Source organism: Hippoglossus hippoglossus, chromosome 20, assembly GCF_009819705.1.
Source record: "Hippoglossus hippoglossus isolate fHipHip1 chromosome 20, fHipHip1.pri, whole genome shotgun sequence".
In the NCBI taxonomy this organism is placed as follows: domain Eukaryota; kingdom Metazoa; phylum Chordata; class Actinopteri; order Pleuronectiformes; family Pleuronectidae; genus Hippoglossus; species Hippoglossus hippoglossus.
Genome location: NC_047170.1, coordinates 18,954,480 through 18,972,644, shown reverse-complemented (window position 1 = coordinate 18,972,644; position 18,165 = coordinate 18,954,480). Strand labels below are relative to the sequence as shown.

At 45.5% G+C, this 18,165-nt stretch overlaps 3 protein-coding genes across 8 annotated transcripts in view; all 3 read left to right on the top strand.

Moving 5' to 3' along the window:
• Positions 1 to 512, top strand: part of LOC117753746 (gamma-aminobutyric acid receptor subunit rho-3-like) — a 14,678-nt gene extending 14,166 nt beyond the window's left edge. The window contains exons 10-11 of one of the 2 annotated variants that reach the window (XM_034572043.1): positions 1 to 140; positions 178 to 512. The exon at positions 1 to 140 is cut by the window's left edge and continues 179 nt beyond it. In XM_034572043.1, coding sequence (XP_034427934.1) covers positions 1 to 124 — 124 coding nt within the window. In that variant the 3' untranslated portion in view covers positions 125 to 140; positions 178 to 512. Of the gene's footprint in view, positions 142 to 177 lie in introns of both variants that reach the window. The other variant, XM_034572042.1, reaches the window with a different exon arrangement.
• Positions 513 to 1,268: 756 nt separating this feature from the next.
• On the top strand, positions 1,269 to 12,234 carry LOC117753745. 3 transcript variants are annotated; one of them, XM_034572038.1, is made up of 17 exons: positions 1,269 to 1,283; positions 2,038 to 2,134; positions 3,096 to 6,294; positions 6,717 to 6,849; positions 7,017 to 7,151; positions 7,255 to 7,303; positions 7,456 to 7,592; positions 7,732 to 7,835; positions 7,919 to 8,029; positions 8,125 to 8,394; positions 8,471 to 8,547; positions 8,707 to 8,865; positions 9,786 to 9,849; positions 9,930 to 10,064; positions 10,163 to 10,218; positions 10,418 to 10,487; positions 11,106 to 12,234. In XM_034572038.1, the coding sequence occupies exons 3-17, from the start codon at positions 3,106 to 3,108 to the stop codon at positions 11,190 to 11,192; spliced, it is 4,776 nt and encodes a 1,591-aa protein (XP_034427929.1). In that variant the 5' UTR covers positions 1,269 to 1,283; positions 2,038 to 2,134; positions 3,096 to 3,105; the 3' UTR covers positions 11,193 to 12,234. The 3 variants fall into 3 exon arrangements, with proteins under 3 accessions (XP_034427929.1, XP_034427930.1, XP_034427931.1); XM_034572039.1 differs by having other exon boundaries at positions 1,995 to 2,134; XM_034572040.1 differs by lacking the exons at positions 1,269 to 1,283; positions 2,038 to 2,134 and having other exon boundaries at positions 2,953 to 6,294; positions 10,418 to 10,481.
• A 1,366-nt stretch (positions 12,235 to 13,600) lies between these two features.
• The window catches only part of LOC117753743 (disco-interacting protein 2 homolog C-like), a 33,956-nt gene continuing 29,391 nt past the window's right edge, over positions 13,601 to 18,165 (top strand). For all 3 annotated transcript variants that reach the window (XM_034572037.1, XM_034572036.1, XM_034572035.1), the window contains exon 1: positions 13,601 to 14,063. In XM_034572037.1, the coding sequence (XP_034427928.1) occupies positions 13,616 to 14,063 (448 nt within the window). In that variant the 5' untranslated portion in view covers positions 13,601 to 13,615. The remainder of the gene's footprint in view (positions 14,064 to 18,165) is intronic.

Here is an 18,165-nt window from a genome sequence, read left to right as displayed (position 1 = left end):
ATCGGTGCGAGAACACGTGGACCTGCTGGTCAGCAACAGCTACATGATCGACTCGTACTCCCGTCTGGCCTTCCCTCTGTCCTACCTGCTCTTCAACACCATCTACTGGTGCCTGTACTCCTGACGCCTGGACGCTCTCAGCTGAGTCCTGGTGTCGGGTCAGAGAGCCGGGGGCAGGATTCCTCCTCGGGCCCTTCACTGGATTAACCCTCGATCATTAGGGGCCCCTGCTCCTGCATCCAGCTCCTGCTTCACTCATCACTTCCATTGCAAAAGAGATTCACATACAACCTCTCGAGTCCCTCAGTCGTTAGGAACCTGTTTTTTTATTAATCTGTACATGTGGCTCTTTTTTCTGCATAATTTTACTAAGTATATTCCAAAGCTTTATTTCCCATAGTTATTAGACTTGTGTTGAATGTCTTCTCTTAGCTACAGGGATATACTAAATTTGCATCAAATGTTTGTGAAAATGTGCTTTTCTTGAAAATATAATTTCCCCTCTGAATGATGCGTTTGGATGTACGTGTAATTCATAACTGAATAAATTTGTATCTTGTTTGTGAGGCTGTAAAACTTTATTATAGCGACTGAACGACACAGGTACTGATGTTACTGCTCTTTTTTAACGACTGACACATTTTATTTGCTGTTTCCAGTTTTATTTATTCCTTGTACAGAAAAGTGTCTGAAGGCCTTGTGGTCGAAAATTAATTAGCATATTTTCGATATTTCGATTTTTACGTGTTGAATTCATGTTTATTTATTTATTAATTATTATTATTATTATTATTATTATTATTATAAAATGAAAATTCAGATCCATGGGTTAGGGTTAGTGGATATTAAATCCATATGAATTTAGATTTCAGAAAGTTTGGTGGTTTTCAAAGTAAACTTATTTCTATTCAACGCTTCTGTAATGGTGCAGTTTCCATAGCAACTACAGAGATTGTTTATGTTTGTAAACTAACGTAAAGAAGCGGTTTAAGACGCAAACAAGCGCAGGAGAGACGCAGAGAGCCTGACCTCTGACCTCTGACCCTGACCCCCCCAGGTGAGTTCCTGTTCCTGTGTCACAGTCAGATGCTTTGACTCACACACAAATACACAGAGAGCGAGATGAGCTACATGCTAAGAGCTTCGTTAGCTCCAGCTGTTAGCATGTTAGCATCTTTAGCGTGGATGGTCAGAGGCTCAGCTTCCTGCTGCCTCGCCTGAAAAGTCGTCCGCACCTCGGGAGACGAGAAGCGACCTGCCCGGGTTGTAGCTTCACCTGGAAGGTAACACTGCGGTTTATACTTTTATTCTATGAACTCGTTTTAAATGTTTGTTTTCAGTATTTTTCAAAAGTCTTCTAGGTGTTAGAAAGTTGACTAACAGTTAAAAACACTAACTGATTGACTGACCATGAGCTAACCAAACTCAGCCTGGTTATATTTAATATTTATTCATATTTATCAGACTCTTAGTGAGGTTATGAAAAAGAAGAAAATCATAAAGGAACAAATGTGCAGTTTATTAGGAACACCCAGCTGAAGTCATAATGCATCAAGGTTCATTAAAACGTTTGGGTTTGATTCCAAATTCATACAATTTTACTGGAAGATCATTTATTAATGATAACAGAGTTTTAGGGTCAGGCACAAGAATCAAAAACGTTTTTATTTTAATACTTCAGTTGTTTTTGTATTTTGAAAATAAGCCTGAAATGACGACATGGAAGTCAAACTAAATCACAAGATTTTCAATGTACTTCATCTGTAAATTATGCTAAAATATGAGGACGTTTTTATTTGAATTATATCTGTTTCTTTATTTTAAATGGCTGATTTTGGATTATTCAGCTGTTTGCCAAACTAAGTAAAACATTGGAGTCATTATAAGTTGCCATTGTCCTCTGTGGGTCTGAGATGAAGTCAAAGGTATCTGCTTATCACAATCAAATAAAATGTCACGACTCAGCAGGTTTTCGTCTGTATTGACTAATCCAGTTGTTTCCATCATGCCAGTCTCCATGGTGACCAACGACGACAGCAGCACTCGTCCCGAACCTTCCAGCCTGAGTCACATGACGTCATACCAAACTCCACTGGGCCCAGCTGATCTCCAGGTGCATTTAACAGTCTACCAGGTACTATGACAGTGTACATGTACACACACACATGCGATATTTATACAATGAAAGTAGCACAACTGCACAACTCGGCCAATATTCGTTCAAATCTATCGATGTACGATTCAAAACAGAAACCAAATTGTCGTTATTTCATTCATGGAGCCCAAAATCCATCATTTCAATTTAGATTCATACAAACATTTGTTGTTTATAACAAACTTTCCAGATGAGGAGAAGGTTGAGTTTTCAGAGTGAACAGAAAGAAATAACAGGAACTGGAGAAGTAATGGTCACATAAATGTTTTACTTGAAAAGACACTCAAGCCTCTGCTGCTCAAAGTGATTGTTTTGAGTCTTTAACCTGTTCACAGACAGAATAATGTGACTGATTGTTGGGGCCCGGACAGTGGGGGGGGGGGCAGTGGCTCTGTCAGAGGGGACAGGCTGGAGGTTAGGAGGGGGACGCCGAAGCAGAACTGATGTAAGTGAAACGGAAAGGTATCAGTGGGAGGGATAGAGACCTGAATGGTGGGACTGGGAGGAAGGAGGGAGGGGGAAGGGAGGGGGAAGGAGGAGTGAATGCTACTGCAGTGCTGCTCTGTGATTGGCTGCCGCTGGGCCATGTGCTGACCCCTCTCAAACTGTAGCCTAACTAGGGCTCCCACATACATTCACTCACACACACAGACACACACACACACACACACACACACACACACACACACACACACACAAAGTGGTGTGCAGCCCCCTGTTGAGTGGCAGGGACATGTGAGCTCCTTCACAACTGCTATTCTGGGCAGGGGAGGGGAAAAGGGGGAGGGAGAAAGCGGGGGCGAAGCCGGGGGAAGCAGAGGGTCTTTCTCTTTCTGCATGTGGCGGAGCCATCGCGAGGAGCTGCTCACGATCCTGTCTCGTGTTGTGTAGGCTCTGATGTGCGCTGCCATAGCAGTCTTTTGTTTTAGTTCCAGTCCAGGCGGGAGAAGATGGGCTGCTGCTTTAGTAAGGAGCTCAACCCCGGCCCGCAGAATGAGAGGAGCAGCTTGTTACAGCCCCCGCTCCATGATGGGCTGAGTGAGGTGACAGAGCAGGTCAGGCAACACGCTGCGGCCGTAGCTCAGCATGTGTGTCTAGACGGAGAGGAGACCTGTGTGGCAGACGGACCGGCCCGGGGGACACCTCTGGAGGATGAGGACAGACTTCAACAAGTGGACAACAAAGTTTGTACAAAGGTCGCTGTGGCCAACAGGGACAGCACCACCCGGAGTGAGAGGGATCTTAAACCGGTGGGCTCTCACGAGGAGAAGGAGGCTATTATTATCACAACCAGCACTAATATACATACAAACAGGGACACAGAGGCAGGCGTGGTACACACTCCAAGGCTGAGCTGTGAGCCGGCTCCCTATATGGAGGTGCTCACACAGAGTCCGGTCAGACAGACGATTTTGGAGAGTGCCAGAGCTTTATGGGTCAGTCAGCTCCCAGAGGGGCAGAAGCAGCACAAACCAGCATGGTGTTCGTCTGCTTCCACCAGGCTGCCCTCCGCCGACTTCCTGGGAAACGTCACAGTGAGTGGGGTGTCAGGTTTGTGTCACGAGCCACAGCAGAGTTCCACCAAAGCTGAGCAGGAAGAGGAAGTGGACGAAGTCTGTGTCGTCACAACACTGTGTCAAGGTTTTCAGACAAGGACCCAGAGCTTCTACAGCATATGCTCCATTGACACAGACGACCTTGAACATGACCAGGATCCCAGCCAAACCCAAACAGCTGGGGCGGCACATTCACTGTGCACAGCTGAAGCAGAAACAGCTGCTCTGCCCCACACAGTGGAGGCTCCAGTTCCCAGCCAATCAAACATACAGGCATCTACTGTCCAGACCTACGTCACACAATCTAAAATGACCTGCCAGTCACATGATGAGGAAGCAGCTTCAACACAGTCACATGCTGCTGAACGGTCTTCCACCATCCTGTCACTTACACACACAGAGGAGCAGACCTCCTCACCTCAACCTGTTGCTGCTCCACAGCTGGCAGAATCTCCGCCTGACCCGCTGCCCCCATCCATTCGTCACATTACGGCTGAGGACCCTCAGGTGTCCGCACCACACAGCCCTCAGCCTCAAGATCGTAATTACCTGACAGCTACAAAGGCCACAGAAGAATCCGAGGATGACATGTCGAGTGGATGTGTGGAGGAGGAGGGTGAATGTGTGGGGCCATCAGAGGAGATGATGGTTACAGAGGAGTGTGTGTGTTCAGAGGACTTGGAGGACCACAGAGCAGCACTGGGAGCTTTTATGGCCACAGAGGAAATGGTTGTCGACTCCCAGGGGAAAGGATCAGATCAGTGGGTGGAGCATCATCTGCATGAGAAGCACGTCCAGAGTTTAGAACCAGCAGCTGAGTCTCCTGAGCTGGATTCCCCCAGTCAGAGCCCCAGTTCTTTAACGTTTGACCTGTTGAACAAGGAGGAGAATGATGCTTTGCCTCGTTCTGGAGGAAACATTGAAACGGATAAACCTTCCCTGCAGAGCCGGGCCATCCCGGTGAGTATCTGCAAAAGCCACAGTGAGGAGGCTGATGTTGTCCACAGCGGCACAACAGATACAACTCTTACAGAGGTAACGTCAATCTCCACCAACTCCGCCATGTCCTCACTGCCTGCTGAGCTCACAGCCTTTTCCTGTCACACAGATTTGATGACACCTAAAAGCACATCTCCGCAGGGTGACTCCACCACATCTGAACACGTTGATGTTAATTCAAATGATCCAGCTTCTGAACGGAGCCGCATGAAGCCCTCTGGTCAGGAGGCGGAACCCGCATTTACTGAATCTGTGAAATGTGATGTCCAGTTTGATTACTGTGACGTACAGAGTGACAGCTCTGAAGTGAAACCTGAAGGTGAGGACGGGTTTGAGTCAGACGCGCTTTTCCAAGGTTTCCTCGAGAGAAGAGTCAAAGAACCAGAACCAGAATTTCTTCAGACCTGCAAACCTGTCGAGGAATATGATGTTACCGAGGTTTTAACTGAAACCGGCTCAAACAGCGATCACCTAGAGGAGAGTGACGGACAATGTGACGTGTTAGCTGAGCTCTGTCCAGCTGTAAACACAAGCATCACTCCTCAGGACCCCGAGGAGGCTGAGAGCGGATTTGAGGATTCAAGTCCAAGTTGTCTCCCACAGCCTCCTCCTGCTGAGAGCGAGATTTCTGTTGTCACTTCCTCCACTTCACTTCCCTCTTCCTCGTCTCCGTGCACATCTTTTGAGGAAGATGAGCAGAGTCAAAAAGTAAATGCACTGGAGGAGGTTTCTATGTATGAGTGTGGGGGAGAAGAAGAAATGGCAGCTGCACCGGTGACTCAGTTTCGCCCCCTCCCCACCCCAGTTGAGCAGGAATCTGCAGATATGTTAGAGCAGCCGTCCTACAGTCCTCAACCTTCCTCTGAACTCCCAGAGATGTTTCCCTCCAGTGGTGACTCTGACTGTGTGAACCCTCACGTTGATGTTGGCCTGCAGCTTGATGCTGCTAAATGTTTAAGTCAATCTGGAGACTCGTCCAATGTAATTCAGCTGGAGGGAGTTAATGAGATGAAGATGTCACTGGAGGAGGAAGCTGATCATCACAGGGATTTTCCTGCAGAAACCTTCAGTGTTTCAGCAGCAGGTCCTGAGGTCCGTGCCGACTCCAGCAGCTGTGATACATACACGATTCCTCATGACATCAGCTGTCAGGACAGAAGTTTGCTTTTGGACCACACCATGATCCCAGTGGACCCTGGTCAGATTGATGCTTACGCCTCAACTCCGTCTTACGAGATTCACTTCCAAGATCATGGACTGCCATTGGCTGCTGAGGAGGGAGAGAGGGAAGGCGGGATGAGGGAGATGGTGTCTGAGCTGCTGGGAGAGGAAGCAGACTCGTCGGTGTGCATCCTCTATCCCCAACACTGGATCAGACTGGGTGGGGAGGACAGCTATGAGGGCTGGGCTCAGGGGCCGTCGGAGGCCAAGGATGAGAACGAGACGGGCACTGACACGGAGCAGATCCCGGCCTTGGTTTCAGAGCTGCAGCCCTCCATGGCTCTGCTCGGAGCGTACCCCTACAGCACCATGATGCCCCTGGGGCCGTGTGTGTGGGACTGGCACACCGATTGCACTCAGGCTGTAAGTGTTCAGCATGAAGTGGGGCTGAGTGGAGGGAAAATATTCAGTTTCACATCTTATCCCTTAAATATTTTTGATGTGATTCAGTGAGGAAATGAAAACACGTATTTTCAAACCAAACAGGGAGCAGTTCAGGACTTTTATTATGAAGAGTCTTACTTTGTCCTCGTTATGAAGATGTAACTTGTGCTCAGTTTCACACAGATGTCTTTGATACAAAGAGTTTTATTAGAATGAGATAAGAGATGTAACCGAGTAATAAAATGCAAGGACATAGACTTCTTTTAAAATAACTGCCTCGATATAACAAGGTTGAATTACATTGAATTCACTATTTATTTTCTGTGTTTATTTTCTCTAAATTCCTCCATCATTTTCAATTTTCAATTTAGATAAAGACTCTTTGTGTCTTTTCATTTCAGGAACACGTTGATGCTCCGAGCCTTAACCCTGATGCTGAGGTTTGGACCAATCACGGCCATAAGTTGGGCATCAATGGCTCCGCCTACCGTCAGCCATGGCTGCAGCTCGCCAACGACGTGACCTATCACGAAGGTAGGCCAGGTTCACCTGATCATCAGTGTTAGATCTCATATTAGAGTTAATTTGTGATGAAGAGTGTCGTTTATTCTTTGAAGAAGACGTTGGTTAATGGATGTCAATGTCTCTGTTTAGATATGGTTGTGGTGTTGTAGTAAGATATTGGATGTTGTTTTTTTTAGCATTCATGCCGGAGTTCCAGCTGGAGAACATGAGCCTGGTTGATGCTGCGACTGATCCCAGTTCACTGGAGTTCCAGACACTGACTGGTGAAGCACCTACACTTAATGGAGAGCCCAGTATCCCATCTGTTCCAGGTATGACTCTGATTTAGTTGTTTATTCGTTATTCTTCTGTTTTAACACAGTAGAACCATCGACTCTGTGAGGTCGGATGTTTTAACGTCTTCCTTTTTCCCAGATGAGGTCAGAGAAGAGCTGAGGACAGTTCTGGAGTCATGTCTGACCAGGTCATTAATCACAACACATCATTCCTCTCCGTTCTGTAGAGGACGTCATGTCATCAAATGTTTAACTGTTTAGTTTTTCACATGTTCGGCTTAACATAAACATTGGACACCTCTCCAAGAGTGTCCTCACCAGAGTGTCTGTCCCTCCACAGGGAGCACCTCTGCAGCGACCTTTACCTCACATCTCAGATGGACGGAGACCAGTACGTTCCCATCTCAACTCTGGCCAGCCTCGACAAGATCAAGAATCTCAGCACGGACCTGGACCTCATCTCCGACATCCTGAAATGTAAATCAACCATTTTCTGTTATAAATATATATATATATGGGGTATAATTGTAATTTCTAGCTGTATTGTCACAAACCCAGACTGTAGATGTGAGACTGATGAATGTGTTAATATCTGGACATGTTTTCTGGATGGCAGCTCTGCCGCTCGTCCAGTTGGCTCCGTGTGGACAGAAGGTTCGACCCAAACAGAGTCGATGTGTTGTCATCCTTCGTGAGATCCCTGACACCACACCCCTTGAGGTGAGGGTCCACCACACACAACAACACAACCTTATTCCTGAGACGTTTTCATGGGTTGGTGTGACTGGTTTACTGTCGTGCAGGAGGTGGAGGCTCTCTTCGACCGGGACGATCTGCCCAAGTTCCTGAGCTGTGAGTTTGTAAGCAACGATAACTGGTTCATCACCTTCAAATCGGAAGCTGAAGCACAGCAGGTAAGATACAGGTGTCTGATGTTCTGATCTTCTCTCTACTAGAATAATAATAGTTATTCAGTCAGTGACACGTTACTGTCTGTGGACGCCTCCAGGTCTACAAGTACCTCAGAGAGGAGGTGCGGGTGTTTCAGGGAAAACCATTAATGGTCAGAATAAAAGCCAAAACCACAACAGTCCCGTCCTATGCTTCTAAAAATGGCTACAGAAACACCCAGCCAGAGCAGTGTGGCAACCCTTACGGCTCCTACTTCCCCGCAACTACCTACGAACACCCAGGGGGCCCCGTGACGGCACCGCAGCTCTACGACTTTCCCAGTGAGATGTGGGCTTCCGCTCTGTCAGGATACCACAAACATGACGAGGTGAGGTGACGTTAAAAAGGATTCGCAGGATTATCTGTAACAGATATTTCTCACCAAGCTACTGTTTTGCCCTCAGCTTCCATCAATGAGCGAAGTATTCAATGGATTTGCTCCAACTTCCAGCTTCAAACCTCACAACCCGCGCAGGCCGAGGTAGCTACAAGTCATTCTGCCTTCTGTCTGCTGTGGTTTCGTAAATTGTTGTTCATCTGTGAAAATGCATCATCGTATTTGTGTAGCTGTCAGTCTGTTGTTAATGTTGGTGTGAGTCTGCGTCAGCCATCATAATGTTTCATCATTAAATTCTTCCAGGAGAGCCTCGAGGTGGTCAAACTCTGGAGACCGTTGGCAGGTCACGCAGAAAGACGCGTCGGAGCAAAAATCCGCGGAGCGCTCGTCATCCCCCGTGAAGTCAGGACGATCGTGGTCACATGGCAACTTGCGCCATCAGAACAGAAGCGAGCGGGGAAGGTAAAAACGTCACTGGTCCTACGCTCAGTCTGCTGATGCATTACTAATGAAGTTCCATCAAGTTGGAATCTAATGTTCTTCAGGTTTAATAATGACAAAGACAACAGTTTCATGATTAGACTGATTTATTACAAACTAGAAAGTCACTTAGTAAAGTCCATACCTCCACCAACAGTTTTCTAATGCAACTACATTTATATTCAGTAGATCTGGATTTTTATTTGGTTCAGCACCAAATTTCACACACGCATAAATATAAGTCCTCATAACATGTCTGTTTTTTTCATCAAGATCCAGTTATTGTTCTCTGAGAAATCGGAACAAAGAAATTCCTGCATCTAGTGAGATTTAATAAGCTCTTACTTGGATGATACTCCCTCCCTCCACCAAGTTTCAATAAAATCCTTTCAGTAGTTTTTGCGTAACCCTGCTGACAGTCAGACAAACAGAAATCATAACATCCGTGGTGGAGATAATTAATCTCAGACACTGACAGAGACGCCTGCAGCACTTTGCTCCACTTCATGTGTTTATTTACTTTGTTCTGGAGTCACAGAGAAATGCCCGATTTGTTTCTTTTAGTCAAGACTAAATATAAAAACTAACAGACAACATATTGTAAAGACAATGAAGTTATGAAGACAGTAAAAGGAACTGCAGGGGAAGTTCTTTATGTGTGAAATAGATTTGCTGCTGCAGTGTAGGAAGTGAGTTATAGACTGAAGGGAACATTTGCTCTGAGATGCTGCACCTACACATAATTGCAGTTCTTAAAAGGTGCACATCCGTCGCCCTGTACGCCGACACAGACACATTGAGAGTTCAATGGGTTGAGTGGTGCTTCGATGCAATCGTATAAATCAGGTTTCACTCAGAGCTGCAGTAACGTCACTGCTCTGCTCCGTCTCTCTGCTCTAAAGGAGAGGAAACGGCCACAGGAGGAGGGACAACCCAAGGTCATGGGACAAATCTGCAAACACTCATGTAAGTGGCCACTGTTCATTAGTGGTGTTTGTTGAAGTTCATTTTCAGACTCTTTATTTACTGTGTGTACGTTTGTGTAGAATCCACCGAGTCAGTCACCTCCTCGTCAGCCGTCTCCTGCTCTTGAGCTCGGGCTGATGAGCTTCCCTCCTCTTCCTCCGGCAAAGAGTGGCAAAGCAACCGCACCTCCAGCTAACGGCAACGGCAAGAGCAAGGTAACTGAGGCTCCGTCCGCCTGTCTTCATACTTGAATTCCAGGCAGTGTGACAAACCCAGATTTACATACCATAACTGTTTTTTCTGATGATCTCAGGGTCCAGACAAAAGCAGCAGCTCAGTTTCAGACGAGCCTCAGTCGGACTCACAGCCGTAAGTATCCTCAGAACATTTGCAGTACTCTCTGGATCAGCTGCTCTGGTTCAGTTTCCTCATGGTTCCTTATTATATGATTGCATCTACAGCCACAGCTCGAGCTCCTCCAGTTACTTTTCTTTTCCGTGTATCAAGTTATTTCCCATGTTGTCCTGTTGTCATGGTGCCACTGATATTGTTCTGCTCGTCTCCATAGGAATGTGAAGGAGAGCGCGGAGACGACAAGCGAGGACAAACCTACGGAGCTCACACAGGAGCCAGTGACAGTAAGACTCAATTTGAAATGACACAACACTTCTTTCTGTCTGTCCCGTGGTTTGAACCGTGTTTTTAAACACCCTGAAATAAATCTGAAAGTTTAATGAAGTTAATGAAAGGATGGAAAGTGGTGTAGGAAAAAAATACAGCTGAGAAAGGGATCAACTCAATTATTAGACTATCATAAATTATTAGTTTCATAATGTTAATAATTTAATTTGATATTAATAATCTGAATCATACTTAAAGTTGTACTTAAAGAGGCTTTACGGTCCCAAAAGAGAATAACAACTCATAACAGGTAAGTTTTCAGATACAATCTCTATACTAAAAATCTAATTGAATACTTTTTAATCTTATTGAAAATGATTTAGTGTGTCGGTGCATTTTGATGGTACGAGTCTGTCAGAGCTGAAACATTATGATACACGACTGCTCCTGGTTCCTCTCTCACAGAATATTGATTTTAAAATAGAAAGTGACTGATTTATTGAGAAGCAGTTGAGATCCATCTGATGAGTACTCCAATGTACTTGATAGCACTGTTATTATATAGTACTAATAGTACTATTAGTATTAATGTGCTGTGACCGACACCGACCGCATGTTGTGCTCTGATTGGACAGGAGTTCAAAAGGCTAAGCTACGCCCAGATTTGCCAGAAGAAATCCAGCAATGAGCCGATCCCCGCCGACGACCCTCTGCCGACGTGAGCAGATCCCGACCCGTCGAGGCCACACCTCCGGTTCCCAGCTCTGTTACCACGGTGACCAGATACGATGGAGCAAAAGGGGATTGTTTTGCATATGTTTTTGTTTTTTACAATGAGCGTTTTACAGCACTGTGCTTTTTGTTTATTCATTTCGTACCAAACGCAGGGTTTACATCTGGAAACCGCAGCCCTGATGAACACCGGTGGGGGCGGGGTCAAACTGGCAGCTGCTTTAGAAGGGTCCGGGGTGGGGGTGGGGGGCACTCAACGTGTCAAAGCTACCTTTTCCGTTATTAGACAGGAAGCTGGGGAGAATCTTTCAAGTGTTGATCTGCGACTTTACGTTTTATTTCTTGGTTTGTGGTTACGGTTAGTTTATTCATTTTGATTTAGTCTTGTTTCGCTGACGGCGCCGGCGGTTGTTTGTTTGTTTGTGTGATGATTTGTGGATGTACAGGAACTTCTGCCATGATCCCGAACTTGTTTTGTTGGTTTTTATTTCCACACGTTTGTGTTATGCTTTAGTCTCCAGCACACACACGATACTTTACTCTGAACGTTAGTGGTTTTCATTTCAGATGTTTGCTCGTCATGAACGAAGGTCCAGTGTGTATTTGTGAGTGCTGATCTTGATCTTGATAGTTAAGGGATCAAATTGAAAATGAAAATATGTTCCTTTTTGAAAAGCACTGAATATCAAACCTTTCTTTGTGCATGATTTTTAAATTTCATTTTAGAATTTAATTTATGTCATATTTTTATTTATGTTTGACAGGAGTGCTTTAGTCTCATACGTGTGGACAATGATATCTACTGGACTCAGTTTTAACACCGGTGTCGGTAACTAAGCACTGTTTCAACACAGAACTGGATCTGTATTTGAGAACTTGAATTTGATTGTATTGAGTCCAATGTTTTTTCTGTTGAAAGTATGAACATTTTAAATGTAAAGCAGTTGAACAAGGGCATTTGTGGCACGTTTCTTTGTCTGTACAGATGTACATAATCATTGATTATTAAAGAAGTGCCTTTTGAACTTTAAACTGTTGTTAATGTGTGTTTATACAAACCTAGACATGGCTTCACAAGATCACCCCTTATTTTAATATATTCTGTTTTTATCTTACTTTACTTTCTTATTTCCAATGTACACGTTTTCATCGCTCAGCCTCTTTGAGACATTCAGCACGGAGTCCTCTCACAGAAAAGCCGTGTACACAGGAAGTTGTTGGTTGTGGTTCCTCCTTCTAACCAGCAGATGGAAGTTGAATCACATCCTAACAGTCATTACTCCATTAGGTGGCCCCAGCACTTGTTTACAGCCAGGATGATTTGATTCTTCAAGGGCCATCAGCCTAATGAATGGGATGAATAATACTAATGAAATACAGAAAATTAGAAGGACAAATTGATGCTCACATTCGTGTCACTGCCACGTTGGACTCCTCCAGTCATACAGGACTTAATCAAAGGCTCCGTGATCTTAAATATTAATCACGTTATTCTGTGGAGGTTTAGATTCCATATGCAGATGTTGAATAAAGAATTATGGCATTAAAATGCAGCGGCCAGTGTGGGGGAGAAGATGAATAATCTGTAAAACATTACTTCATTAAATACAACTGTGTTTAAGGAAATTCTAGATGCTTCTTTTTCAGCTTCTTACTGATAAAAATGGGTCGTGGATGATGCTTCTGTTGGATCGAACTGAGATGAACAGTTCAAACTCAATGTGCTGGGAGATTTATTTCATGAGTCATGTAAGTATGAATCATCTAAGACCCCTCACATTTCTACAGATTTATACTGGACCTGCCTCAAACTATCTCCTGCTCCAGCATCTATAATTATATTGATTATTTGTTGAATATGAATTTGATCAGACTTAGAATAAACTGGTGTTTGGTTTCTGTAATGTAACTAAATTAGTACAAATCTAAATTATTTTCATGAGTTCTTCTATTGTGAGTAAAGGACAAAGGACTTTTACTTTTATATGCCAGTATATTAATTTTTTTACCTTGAGCAAATTGATGAATGTTTTTCATTCTTAAGTTTGGGAGTAAAAGTAGAGGATAATTACTTTTGTAATTAAGTATATTTAATTTTCACCTTGAGCAAATTGATGAATAATGTTTTGTAAATTAGTTTATAAGTGATGGATTTATTGTTAAGTGTATTTATTTTGTACTTTTTATTTTTTGACTTGAAGTGAAGACTTTTCCCTTTGATCAGAATGATGGATATGTTTTATTCTTCAGTTATGGTTTGATTGATGCCATATTTGTATTTGTTCTCGTCATCGTCAGCCTGTGAATTAAATTAACTGTAATATTTAATGTATATTATTAATAATCTCACCTGGGGCCCAGGTGAGGTCACACAGAAAGAAGGCGTGGTCGCTCGCTGCGCCCCCTGTCGGTGATGAGCGCCTCCTCCTCCTCCTCCTCCTCCCTCCAGCCTCCGCGGAGTCACGTGACAGCCGCGGCGCGCACACGGCTCAGACCCGGAGCTTCTTCATCATCATCAGCATCATCATCTTCATCACCTCCACCGACACAACCTCCGCAGCGTCGCGAGCCGAGCGCCTCACCGGGGTCTTCAGCGTTTGGACGAGCCGGGCGTCATGGCGGCCCCCCGTTAAACCGAGCCCCGCGTTCTCCCTCTTTGTTCTCCCTCGACGCCTCCGTCTTCACGCGCCTCCGCCGAGGAGAAGCTTCCCGAGCGGCGGCGGAGGAGCAGCAGGAGGCGGCGGGAGTGTCAGCGGCGGCCGGGGAGGTGTTTTCGAGGCGAATGGCGGACCGCGAGGCGTCACCCATCCCGCTGGAGATCCGAGCCCGGCTGGCGGAGCTGGAGCTGGAGCTGTCAGAGGGTAAGATGAGAAAAGCCTCCTCTTCCTCCTCTTCCTCTTTCTTATCATCATCATCACCTTCCTCACCGGGAGCCACTAACGGAATCTAACCGATCACCCCCCCTCCTCCTCCTCTCCCTCCGCTCCCGCTCCTCCCATCCAGATGTTTGTCAGGGACCGGCCTGCACGGCTCAGTGTGGCCGGGAGAGGGTGAGGGCAGAGCCGGGGCTCACTGCGGGAACCGGCCGCTGCTCTTTGTCTCCGCGGCGGTGCCGTGTACTCGGGGGGGGGGGGGGGGAAACGTGTTGTGTTCGCCCGGTGCGGGTCCGAAAAACAAGCGGCTGTTTGACCTTGAGATGTTGACACACTCATACCTGTGTGCGTGTGCGTGTGCGCGTGATAAAACCATTGCGGTGCGACGCTGCGTGACGGAGCAGCTCTCGGGGCCTGTTGGGCTTTTGATGCCCGTGATCCCAGCCTCCTGCCTCGGTGTGCCCGGGCCTGCAGAGCCGCTGAGGATGGGGAGGATGCTCGGGATCATTTTCCTCCTCCTCCTCCTCCTCCTCCCTCCTTCCCTCCTTCCTCCCTTCATCTCTCTCCTCACACAGATGCAGCAAACACACTCTCTCCTTCTCCGTGGGCTCATTGAATCTCAATCACAGCAAACCCACCCTGCTGCTGTTTCAATGCACCTCACACAGGAACATATTCCTGCCTTATATAATGGGGGATGGCATGTTTTATTTATACAGGCAGGGGAAGGCCTACATTGTGAGGGAGGAAGCCGAGATGCATTCTGGATGTGAGCCGCCTTGTTGTCTGAAATCTGTGGATCAAAATGTGCCGGTGTGATGCAGACACAGATGTGTGCAGCTGCGGTTTGTCGTCGGTTGCGTGTGCGTCTTTTGTTTTTCGTCTCTCAGGGCTGCAAAAGCTGCAGTGAAACTTGATTTATCTCACCCGCAGTAGTGGAAACAGTCTCACAGGATCTGCACGACGAGGAGGAATAGATGCTGTTGGATTGGAGAGGATGAGATTCACACGTACACACGTACACACACACACGCGCACAATCGAGAATCTGCAGCTTAAATCAAAAAGGAAGAAAAACATCAGCGCTCGGCTTTGAAATCTCCGAAAGCAGTCGACACATCAAACCGTCCCGTTTCCTTCAGATCAGCCTCATCATTCATAAAAGCTTTTATTTTCTCCCACTGCAGTGACTGACACACACACACACACACACACACACACACACACACACACACACACACACACTCTGAGGTAAAACAGCTGCAGGCCCATTGGAGCTCCTTATCCAGCCGAGAGTGTTTATCAGAGCAGAACCTGCTGCCGGCAGATGTTATTAATGATGGAAGAGGAAACGTCACGGCCAAACGTCACACAGCATCAAGCGCTCGGAACGCTCAGGTGTTTTGTGTGTCTGCGTTTGTGTGTTTAGACGACTGACAGGGTCATTGGTGGATCACAAGAAGCCTGACAGGCCTCCTGATAGTGTGTCGGACGTGTGGGTGTGTGTCTGTCACCGGCGCTCCTCGAAGCAGGCGGGTGAGAAAGTGTCTTTCAGGGAGAGTCGATGGCGTGTGTGTGTGTGTGGTCACTGCAAAATAAGAGCGTGTTGTGCTGCAGATGAAGCTGAGAGGGTTAAAGTCAGAAAGTAACCCTGAATTATTTGCTAGGTTTCAATTTTTAAATGTTTGAATCGGCCAACTGTTGAATTCATACTCCAGATAGATAGGGGGCAGCAAATTACCAAAACCTTCTCCTGTGTCGTGGGACATATCCTGGTCAGGACCATTGAAAACATCCGTGAAGGTTTTACTGACCCGTGACTCTGTACATGTGACATGCGTGTTCAGGGACTGGCCAATCCCAACCAAGATATAACACGCCCCCTTCTCTCGGACTAACGTCAGCTGGAGTAAATCTAAGAAAAGACAGAAGCAATTGTAAAACACTTGAGTAAGAAAAACATCACATTTATCTCAAGAAAGTTCTGATGCTCTGAGACAGTTGTGAAACAAACTTTTTTGAAGCAGCAAATTCTCCTATTTGAGAAGCTTGAATGAGAGAATGTCCTGTTTAATGGTTAATTGATCCGTTAATTAAGAGGTTTCAAGTATTTTGAGAACACACAGCAGGCTACGGCTCCACTAGAAGGAGAACCCCGTGAGTTTAACTCCTGACGAAGAGGGAAACCAACGCAGAGTAAAGGCAACAACTTCCTGTCAGAGCTGCAGGATGAAACTCTCCTTCCACGCCTCTGAGAGGACGATCCAGCGTTCCACCTGTTTATTAGATAAACTCTTCAATCAGCCGAGCTCCGGCAGATAAGCCGCTCTCTCCCCGCTCCTTCGCCCGGTGTCGTCTAAATCACATCATGGCTGTCGTATTACTGTGGCCTCCAGGCATTAAGGCGCTGTCCTCGTGTGTCTCGGAGCATTTAGCTGCCGCCCTTGTGCAGAGTGACGTGCAGACGGGACGAACCGAGCCTTCCGTGCACTTGTTGGATGTGAACTTGCAGGAATCTGGAGGCTTTCGCTGACATGACGTCGCTTCAGCTGCAAAACTGCTCTGCTCTGTTTAAGGTGCCGGCCTCGACCGCCAGCGCTGAGATGTCCAGCAGACCCCAAAGTAACCTTCAAGGTTCCCTGTGGTGAAGCTGCAGGTCACTGTTGCTGGTGGCGGTGTGTTCAATGTCCTCTGGAGATTGTCTCTTGGGCTATTTTGCCAAAATGAGCTGCAGCAGGTTCAGTGCGACGCTGATGGTGTTAAATATTAAACCGTCTGACCAGGAAAAACCAAAAAAATGTCCACACATACATATTTAATCAACAAAGTGCTGCTCAGGTGTGAATCTGACAGCACATTTTATCCTCTGCTAAATATTTCACATCCTCACATCAACACTTTCTTGGTATTGAATATTTATTTGAACTTGGAGATTTAGGAACATGCAATTTTGCAGCTTCTATATTTTCAGTGCAGCTCTAGTTTCTGTGTGTGTACGTACAACAGCAGCAACATGCAGCTCAGCGTAGCCTCGTTCTTTCCAGATCTGCAAAAACATCATCTTTAAAAGGGAAGTTCATGAATAATCTGTGGTTAATTACTCTGTTGATCAGACTAAATGAATGGAACCGTGAAGCTGCGGTGGAACACGACTTTACTGAGGAACCTGCAGTGAAATGAATGTTGCTTGATCCGGAAATGAGACGTTTTATCAGTGACGTTAAATCCATGATAAAAATAAGTGTTTGTAAAGTAAATGTATTACTGAGTGGATGCATTTTAGTTGCACTCTGCAGTTAAGCTCTCGGTAGATCTGTGGATTTATTTATATAAGTAGATGTTTTGCGCTGATTATGAGTCAGGACTTAAGGTCGCAGCATCAGAGACTAGTTGGGAAATAAAGCTTAAACCTCAGATGATTCACTCGCCAGAAAATCCATCAGCAGCAGTTTGGAGAGTTTGTTCTGACTTTATGAAAAATGCTACGAGTTCCCTCATCACAGCTTCTCCTCAGTTTTATATCACAGTAAATTAAATATATTTTTAAGTGATCACATTCATTATCTTGATGATAATGGAAGTTTGTCCAAGAGAGAGTGATGACAAGTGTCTCCAGAATCTCTATCAAGAGTCCGGTTTCCATTTTGTCTTTTTATATAAAAAGATATCAGCTGATATTTCACTTTAGTATTTTTTTTGTTAAGGTCCTAAAAGTCCAGTGCCTGGCCGGGCAGGATCATTTAAAGATATCAAATCGGATTAATTTCTAATAAAAATAAACATGAGTCGCAGAGCCAGCAGCTGGAGGTCGGACCAGTCACTGAGGTCTGGGGGCGTGGCTTCGATGATGCTATTGTCCAAACTCGTTGGTTTTACTTTTGTCCTCGGTTTCATCTGAATGATTTCAATATTAGTGCTGATGTGTGGGTTTCACTTCTGATACCAGAAACACAAAAGTTAATTTGTCACAACACAAGAATTTAAAGTTCTCAGACGTTTGTTTAAATAAAATACAAATAATAAGAAAATGAAACTATGACTATGATCAGACATTTAATTTTTATTGTATTTATTTATTTGACAAATTGAA

Bases quoted from the DNA above. Each gene is read 5' to 3' on its own strand.
- LOC117753745 (XM_034572038.1), top strand. From the start codon at position 3,106: ATGGGCTGCTGCTTTAGTAAGGAGCTCAACCCCGGCCCGCAGAATGAG. The intron at 7,304-7,455 runs GTCATTAATCAC...GTCCCTCCACAG, and splicing joins CTGGAGTCATGTCTGACCAG to GGAGCACCTCTGCAGCGACC. The intron at 10,219-10,417 runs GTAAGTATCCTC...TCGTCTCCATAG, and splicing joins CCTCAGTCGGACTCACAGCC to GAATGTGAAGGAGAGCGCGG.